Source organism: Musca vetustissima, unplaced genomic scaffold, assembly GCF_032173495.1.
Source record: "Musca vetustissima isolate MV318-11 ecotype Yass unplaced genomic scaffold, APGP_CSIRO_Mvet_v1 utg744, whole genome shotgun sequence".
Lineage (NCBI taxonomy): Eukaryota > Metazoa > Arthropoda > Insecta > Diptera > Muscidae > Musca > Musca vetustissima.
This window is the reverse complement of record NW_026888268.1, coordinates 552348-561437: the sequence shown is the minus strand read 5'-3', so window position 1 is coordinate 561437 and position 9090 is coordinate 552348. Positions and strand designations below refer to the sequence as shown.

The 9090-nt window shown below is 29.1% G+C and overlaps 2 protein-coding genes across 2 annotated transcripts; one reads left to right on the top strand and one right to left on the bottom strand.

Moving 5' to 3' along the window:
• Nucleotides 1–3336: 3336 nt before the first annotated feature.
• LOC133336060 (uncharacterized) lies at nt 3337–5226 on the top strand. Its single transcript, XM_061544356.1, has 3 exons — nt 3337–3578; nt 3643–3796; nt 5046–5226. The coding sequence occupies exons 1-3, from the start codon at nt 3339–3341 to the stop codon at nt 5144–5146; spliced, it is 495 nt and encodes a 164-aa protein (XP_061400340.1). The 5' UTR covers nt 3337–3338; the 3' UTR covers nt 5147–5226.
• Nucleotides 5227–6216: 990 nt separating this feature from the next.
• LOC133336054 (mesencephalic astrocyte-derived neurotrophic factor homolog) lies at nt 6217–8142 on the bottom strand. The gene is made up of 4 exons (XM_061544348.1): nt 8030–8142; nt 7832–7956; nt 7521–7662; nt 6217–6414 (listed from the first exon to the last, which is right to left on the bottom strand). Exons 1-4 carry the CDS (start codon nt 8115–8117, stop codon nt 6248–6250), a joined length of 522 nt encoding a protein of 173 aa, XP_061400332.1. The 5' UTR covers nt 8118–8142; the 3' UTR covers nt 6217–6247.
• Between the last annotated feature and the right edge of the window lie 948 nt (nt 8143–9090).

Below are 9090 nucleotides of genomic sequence, written 5' to 3'. Positions count from 1 at the left end.
TCCTAAAAAAGGTTGTCTGTTGTTCGCTCTAAACAATTTGCTCAATTACGCGTTAATTGAAATACAATAATGATGTTTCGACTGTTGTTTTTAATTTTATGTGAACAATTCGAAAAATATTCTTATTTACTATTCTGGATTTTTCAATAAATTTTTAGTACTGTGAACAAAAAGTAAGACAAGAGGGAAACTCGTGAGAAAGTTTTTCACGATTCTGATGGAGATTTTACACGGCTCTGAAGCAGTTTTTACACTGATAGTGTGATAGTTTTAAAAGCGTAAAATTTTAATAGTATTTTACTCGACTCAGATTTTTGCAGATTTAAAATTTTTAAGAGTATTTTTAAATGATTCAGACGAATTTATATGCGTGATTTTTTTTAAAGTATTTGGACTCTTTTGGAGTTTTTACACGTATCAGAGGGGGTTTTACACAACATTGTGGGAGTATTAACACAGCTCTGCTATTTTACATTACTCTGAAGCTTTTAAGAAATATGATTTTTAAGTGTTTTTATGGAACTATATGGTTTCAAAGCCGTGATTTTTTAAAAGTTTTTTTTTAGATTACTAAAAACATTTAAAGGCTTATCTTTTTGCATTGTCCCATATCACGGGACATGTACGATTTTAAAAAATGCTTATGCCTTACGCAGTTTTTACACGTATCAGGTTTAGAAGCTTGAATTTAAAAAAAAAGTGATTTTTTGCCACTCTTAGGAAGCCATTACACGACTCGAAAGGAAGATTTAAAAATCTACAAACGCAGATTTTTAAAATCATGAAGCCTCTAAAAGAGCGTTTTTACACTGTTTTGGAGGAATTTGTTTAACGCTTTATGGCCCAATGTTGCCCACAGGCAAAAACATGTTTTAGAGCTTATATTTAATGTACTGATAGTAGATATACATTCCAAGACCTGAATATGGACGACACATATGAGAAGAAAAATCTACAAAATTTTAATTTTTGGTAAAGTTATGAGCTTTTCAATATACAGTAGATATCGGATTAGAATTAGGTCTATCGGAAGAAGACAATTTTAACTGTAGGTTTGTGTTTTATACAGCCTCATAAATATATCTTGCGCTTTTTCAACCGAAGAGGAACTTTGTAAAAATTTCTATATATTTTTCAACCAGACTAGCTTACGAGGAATATTGACTTCTTGTTGTGGTTCCCGAACTTAACGATATTTTTACTTGTTACGTTTGTGCATTTAATGTCGAATTTTAGATTTATGATTGAAAAAATCTTAATAAGGAACCATTAGAGCGCGTTTAGACTATTAAATCTTCCCGATTTCGAACTTCACCGTTAATTTTGTTCACAAATCCAGTGTATTATATGTGACGTATACACTATGAAATTGACATTTGAGATCAAATCTCACAGACTTTAATTGACGCATGGTTTGACACATTCACAAGGGAGAGTACTGTCTTTTTTATTTGGCAATTAAAATGCATTATATGTGTTTCATTTGACATTGATTGTGGTTACATAAATATATTTTGAACTTCGGCCATGCAGATTAAAAATATAAACAATATGAACAGTATTTTCAATGACAACCGCAGTATTAAATCATCATTCCGTTTATATCATTTTTATTTAAAATATTTACACTGTTCTATGGAATGGTAAACGTCATCTCACTATAAAAAATAATATAAAATTTTGTATTCAAAAAAAAATTTAATCACCGAACAATGACGACCAACATGGACGTCACATTACTATGACAAAAAAAAAGTAATATTTAAAACACACAAAGTATATTTTTTTAACAACGACTACTGGGTTGTAAAAAATATAGCATACCTTTAGGTCAACACACAGCTTGTCCGATTTTTAAAGTGATAGGTTATTGCTTTTATGTACACATTTGATGTAATATAACTTCACATACATACACATTTTTCTTGTATTGTATTATTTTTTCGCGTTTACGATGTTCCAAACACGAACCGATAAAAACAAGGGGAAATATGGTAGAGGAAAGTACTAATATTTTTTAATACAATTTTATGTTTTGCAAAAAAAAAAACTATTAAAACGTAATTAATTGAATGAACACTTCTTTTATTACAAAATATAATTTTGATCTCCTTTGTATTTAAAGATTACATTTTAACCTTAACTTAAAGAGATTTCGATCATTTCACAACACTCTCCCACTCTCACATAACCACGGAGAATAATGGATATTTTGTTGTCTCCTTCTTCAAAACACGCACCACACAAACAACATTCGATTATACCACACGTAAAGCGATCATTTAACAAAACTTTTTTTATATATTTCAATTAAAAAACTCTTCAACTATTTATCTACAACAAATATTAATAATTAATTACATTTTATAATAATTTTACTTGTAAATTTAAGGAGCTACACAAAAACACACGCGAACGAAATTAAACTGCGACAAAAACTAATGGCGACTTCAACAGAAGAAGAAGAACAGAAGATGACAAACAAAAACAGGTGTTTGTGCCATTTTGCTCTATTAAAATGTGTGAGAGAGAGAGAGAGAGCGAGCAGTATAATGCAAATGGCGGTTATAAAGATGTTATCAATAAAATTGCAATGATTCAATTAGAAAAATTGGGACATTTAGCCCATGCCCAAGAATTTATTTCAGTTATGCAGTTCTTTATTTCAGTTATAAAATGAGACATTTCCCAATTTAATTTAATAGAGCGAATAGTGTGATTATAACTAATTTAAAAAAATGTTGAAAAGTATAGCAGAATAAGGCAAAATACCCAGTTTTGTCGTTTAAAAATAAAATACGCCCAAAACAATGGTGGGCCAAAATTCTCTTAAATATTTGTTAAAATAAAAACAAGGATTATTCAGCGGAATTTATTTAATTTTATATTTTTAAATCATAAATAAAATCAAAGGAAGTGTAAGAGACTACTTAATAAAAAAAAAATGGGAAAAAACGTCGTTATTTCGTTTTATGAACAAAAAACGTAAAATGTGCACGGCTGCCAACCTTTGGCCCAAAATGTCTCCCATGAAGTTCTTAAAATGAAAAATTTATACCTCAATATTATTGGTATACATTTATAGGTCAATCACTTGGGTACACTGTCACCTTCCCCGGTCTACGTTTTTCCAGTGTGATTCCAAAACACAGTTGCAATCTTCTTATTCAAATCAACTTGTACTATTATACGATATATAAATCTATCTATTTCAACAAGTTTATTCAAAATGTTTACTTATTTTTTTATAAAAAAGACTTTTTAAATTTTATTTCAAATTATTTAATCCTAATCTATTTTCTTTCTTTCCAGTTAAATAAATTCCTCCGACTTTCAAGATGGCAAATCCACCATTGAATTCCTGCTGTTTCTGTACGTCAACTCGTAATGGCTCCATTATATCGGGCCTCTTGGCCATAGTCTTGTCCATCATTACTATTGTCGTCATTTTCACAACGCGCGTTGCATTTAAGACAATATTTTTCGATTTGGATACAGATATTGTGAAAATCATTTTGGTCATTAATTTATGCATGACCATTCTGATATCGACACTGATGATTGTTGGTGTTATGAAGGTGTGTAAAATATAAATACTATATTTAATATGATATTAATAATTATTGTTATGAAATTTTGCAGCGAAACCACTATCTTATGATGCCATGGGTTGTATTGGGTATTATGATTGCAATTGGCCTATTGGTTTCGGTTATTTACACCGCTGTCGTATTCTTTATTGATGGCTTTGTTTTATCTGGAGTATTGTGGCTTGTCTTCGGTTTGATTGCATGTGGTAAGTAATATTGATTTACATGTATATATATATATATATATATATATAATAGCACTTCCAGTGGTGTATATGTGAGACATTATAAGAATACTCTAAACTATTTTCCTTCTGATGATTTCAAGACATTTTTATCTTCATACGATATTTATAATCTCACGATTATTGAGAAATTTTTTAAAAGGTTTTTAGCCAATTTACTCTCTCTTCCTCTTTATAACCTCAAACACTATTATATTTCCATTGAAAACTAGGGCATTATTTAAGGTTAATTTAGAAAGTTCCCTTTGTTTATTAAACCCACTTTCAAGCTTTGTTGTAAAACATTACCTACTTTTTCCTCTTTACAACTTAATTGTAATTTAAAACTTGGCGGTTTATATCGAACACACAACACATCATCATCAGCATCATCTTTCTCATTGTTGAGGAGGAGTAGTGGGCTTAAATTTGGGTTTATCTTCGTCTTCTATAATTTCATTTTATTTTCTTTTTTTTTTTTTTTTTTTTTTGTAATTTTGATAGGCCACACAATAAATGTGGTTAAGTTTCGCACAATCCGTTTGTTTGGCTAATGAAAGTTGTTCGGTACTACGTTTTATATTACCCACCCAACAATGTGGTGATGTTTGCCATTTGTAATACACATACATTTCATGTATGTATGTGTGTACCATAAATATGGCCTAACCAAAACCCTTAACGGGTTGCAGTAGTGACAGTGTGTCATAAAATTTGATATACGAGTTGTACTTTTACGGGATCCAGTATTGTCACTTATTGGCCTTTTTTGTTTTTGTATTATATTACCTTTAAACTGCAACAGCATTTCAAATACTAAAGAGTTAGGTTTATGTATGGAAATTTTGTTGCAATTTTTATTTGGAATATATTTATGAAAAGTGAAATTGCAATGAAAACACTTACAAAGGGATAGCTTTTTTGAAATTGCGCATATCAAAACTGTCAACGAATATTAAAATCGAAAAAAGGAATTTTTAAATACTTGCACATGTTAAGTGAACCTAATCGATTAAAGTGAAATTGATGTAATAGCATCCTAAAAATGTATTGTTCTTATTAACAGCTTATAAGATTTATAATCTCTCCATAAAACAAATAACCTCCTAAGGCTGATTTCTATTAGATATTGATGTCTTTTATTATTTTTATTATTATTCTTATTTATCCTTTTAACTTTATTTATTATTTGTTACTTTCTAATTTCGAATATTTTACTGTCTCATTACAGCCATCTTAACCTACTGCTGGTGTGTGGTCTATAGTGAATACACAATTTTGGCCCAAGAAAACGAAAGAGGACGCTACAATAAACAGCCCTATAGACGTTAATTTTCCGATTGCGAACAATATTTTTTGTACACCAATAGAGTTAATTTATTAACAATTTTTTATTAATATTTATTTAATTTTTGTATGACTATTTTTATTTTATAATAAATAAACATTTAGTTTTAAGCTATATTTAACCTTAAAAAATTAAAAGAGAAGGAGAAAAATAACTGAAATTAAGTTTAAAACAATTCGAATTAAAAAAATGGCGTTCAAAATTTAATTTGTACAGTATTTAATTGTGCAAACTAATGTGTAAGAAGTATTGGGAAAATATAAATAATTCAGGTGTTTTAATTTTAAATGTCCGAATTTGCAATTATAAAATAATATTAAATTTGTTTTCCTAATCCACACAAATTTATCTATCGAAATTGTTATTATTATTTTATTATAAATTTCAAAAATCTAGCATTCTAAATTTGCCCATTACTAGCCATTTTGAAAATAAAATTATTCTTTTCAATACCAAATAAAGCTAAAATCATTAAAAAAAAATATCTATGTATTTTGTCTCCAAGAAAAATAAAATAAACATTTCTATATTATTGTGTGTAATAATTGTAATTGCTTGTTTTATTTTTAATAATAACCTTTCACAAGGCTCTTTCACGTTCATTGTGGGCCTCATAAAAATAGTTCATATTTTCGAATTTGTTCACATTTTCGATTCGACCAGCTTATCGATTTTTTCAATACTTTAATGTCAGTATGAGTATGATATCATACATGCAACAAGAATCGAAATTCTCTATAAGGTAACAGATATAATTATAAAGTTATAGATCAACTCTTCTGTATGATAATTTCTGTGGTTTATAAAAACAATCTTTATAGATAAATTCCGATTTAGTTATATTAATTTTGTTCATCTCCACAACTCTGCCATGAAAATGCATTAAACAAATATCAAATCAAATAAAAGCACTAAACAATAAAATTCCATTAAAAATAAATGAAAACGTTTTGTGTAAATGTGTTTGTATTTTTTAATTTATTATTTGTTTTATTATTATTTTATGTAAACTAAATTCAAGTCTTTTTGTGTGTGTTAATTTTTAATGTTGTATTTCTTTGAACTGTTGGTGGTTTTTTTGTTCCTTATAATTCACTATGAACATATTTAGGTTTGAGCTCTTCTATTCTCTTAATAAAATCGGTCTTTTCAATACAACCGTCACAGGTCTCATCCCAGTCATTGAGGATTTTCTTCAAGTCACGTACTTTGAGCTTCTTCAAATCGACAGCATTCAAATCAATTTGTTTTTCTGCAAAAAAGTAAAGAAAAATATTAATATGGGAAATTTTAAAATATGTGGACTTATTGTTTTTAATGGACACGTAGTTTCATTAAGTGGAAGATATAAAAAACTTTAAAGGCCTTTTTCCTACCGAATACCTGTCATATTCCTTTGTATCTTCAGAATCATTTGAATATACTGCTAAGATCATCAATCTATGCGAAAATGGAAGGAGTCAGGAGTACATAAGGTTTTTAAAGAGTTCCTACTGAGACCTTTAAACGTTTTTATATTTCACAAGGAATTGAGGATCTTATTCTATGGCCTAAAAAAGGTCGTTATTGTATGGATGGTTCTATAAAATACCTCGGAAAGTTTTTAAATTAAAAAAAGATGTGATGATCTTATTTTAATTAGTTCTCATGAATATTTTTATACGGTAAAGAAAATAGTCCTGGTGAATTCGGTACTATACCACTAGAACCATGTCTCTATAGAAAAGTCTTCAGCTTATAGAAAACATTTAATAGTCGAAGGCTTTCAATCTGTAGATTACTTTTATGAAGTCTCGTTTATAACGAAAACGTTTAATATATTCTATCCCTTGATATATATCCTTTTGTAGATCCTTAAAAGTTTTCCCTGTAGATAGTCGGTCAATCTTCGTTTAATATATTCTATATATATCTCAATTAAGAAAAAAAAAAACATCAGAATATACTTATCTAATAATCTTTATTTAGGAAACGGGAAATGTATTCAAGACATCCGGTAACCTTCCACCAACGTGATTTCATCCCTAGCAAAGATTTTTTTGATAGTTTCCCGGAACAATTAAATGTGTTCGATACAATTAAATCTACAAAAATTAGAAAAGCCTTCAGTACCCTGTTTTGAAAAAAAAAATCACATAGTTGCATTTCTTCTCTAATTGCTGCTGAAAATGTTATATAGATATTCCTCTGCGGCTTTTCATAGTAATTCCAAAAAAAGGAAAATATATTTTTTACTTCCTAACCGGAAGTAAAGTTCTTCCTCTCCTCAAACATGTAACTAAATAATGGCTTCTTAACGCCCCCTATTGCAAATAAATTATAAAGATTCAAATACATATTTCCTTCTAGTCTACTTACCATAACGTAAATCACAGATTTGTGAATCCTTCTTCTTTAGTTTTTCGCAAACTTTTTCAGCTGGCATAGACCAACTCAAGGGTTTGGACATTTCATTTAGGATACCAGTAGCAGATTCTTCCAAGCCACCCAAATAGTAACACTATAAAAGAACAACAACAAAACAAACATTAGTTATGTTTACAGCAACAACAACATGGTAACAAAGCAAATAACAGACACGTCATTCATGCACAAGACGACAACGACGACTACGTCACAAAAGAGAAAATATCAACAAGCGGCATTTCATGGGGGCTGCAACCACTTACCAATCTTTGTTCCTTATTTTTCTGTGTCTTACAGAATTTTTTGAACTCTGTTTCGATTAATTTGTAATCTTTTTTGGTGGCATCGGTAAGGGATTCAGCAAACTTGCGGATGGTCTTAACACAAACTAAAATAAATAACAATTAAAAATTAGATTTTTATTCATCCAAAATGCTTAGCAAATTTGATTGAATGCATACCTTCACAGTCTTCCTCTTTCAAGGCATAGGATACTTGGGCCAAAATGGCCAAACCCACAAATAGTGTAAAAACAAGTTGAGATTTCATTTCTGGAAATTAGAAACAAATTTTCTCATTAATAAATAATTTCAGTACACAAAAAGTTGATATGAAGTAATTTTCAACTGTTTGTTTAAGACACGTAAGCTAAATCAATTTTTCCCCGGAAAAACATCTGATAGCTGATGACCATTTATGGGAGGTAAATGTCATTGTTGTAGGTTGAGTTTTCTGTATTAAATGTAAACAATTAAATCTTTACTTACTGTTAATTTTTTATTGAATATTTCCACTATTTAAATTCTAGCACTTTCTCCTCAAAAATATATAACTAAAATACGTGTATTCCACTAAAGTTGGTTTTAGCCGGTGTGACAGCCGAATGTGAATTGTTATAAATGGTAATGAGAAGAACACTTTTTTAACACCATATAAAGAGAGCAAGAGAGAAACAGAGAGTAGAATCCAACGATGCCATTTGTTTAGCTGTTTAACGCCGTTACAAATTGATTAAAACAAACATTTCTAATAAATTGTTTAAATTACTTTGTTTTCATACAATTAAATACATTTTGTTCTTTAAATTATTATTTATTAAATAATCTTTTATATACATTTTAAATGTTTCTGTTTTTAATTTATTATTTTAGTTATTTTACATTTTATTTGATGTTTCTTGTACGCTGGGCTTTGTAGTTTGATTAGCTCTCATTGTCTCTCATTAGCCACGAAATGCTTTCCTATTGGTTGATCTCACCGCACTTTGACATGTAGCACAATCTTAAGTGGCAGGGCAACCATATGCTTCTTCATTCAGTGAACTAAACGTAATAGTCACCCTGTGTTATAAAACAGGTTGATTAAGAATATTTAATATTTTTTAATTATTGTAACGGAAATTGTATTTAAACTCTAAAATTGCAGAAAATAGAAAACCATAAATTGAAATAAATGAAAACAAGTAAAATAGTGTCAGTGGGTGTTGCTGTCAAATATACCCTCAGCCTATGGTTTTCGGAAA

Bases quoted from the DNA above. Each gene is read 5' to 3' on its own strand.
- LOC133336054 (XM_061544348.1), bottom strand. From the start codon at position 8,117: ATGAAATCTCAACTTGTTTTTACACTATTTGTGGGTTTGGCCATTTTG. The intron at 7,663-7,831 runs GTAAGTGGTTGC...GTTCTTTTATAG, and splicing joins AAAATAAGGAACAAAGATTG to TGTTACTATTTGGGTGGCTT. The intron at 6,415-7,520 runs GTAAGTAGACTA...ACTTTTTTGCAG, and splicing joins AATCTGTGATTTACGTTATG to AAAAACAAATTGATTTGAAT.
- LOC133336060 (XM_061544356.1), top strand. From the start codon at position 3,339: ATGGCAAATCCACCATTGAATTCCTGCTGTTTCTGTACGTCAACTCGT. The intron at 3,579-3,642 runs GTGTGTAAAATA...GAAATTTTGCAG, and splicing joins TGATTGTTGGTGTTATGAAG to CGAAACCACTATCTTATGAT. The intron at 3,797-5,045 runs GTAAGTAATATT...GTCTCATTACAG, and splicing joins CTTCGGTTTGATTGCATGTG to CCATCTTAACCTACTGCTGG.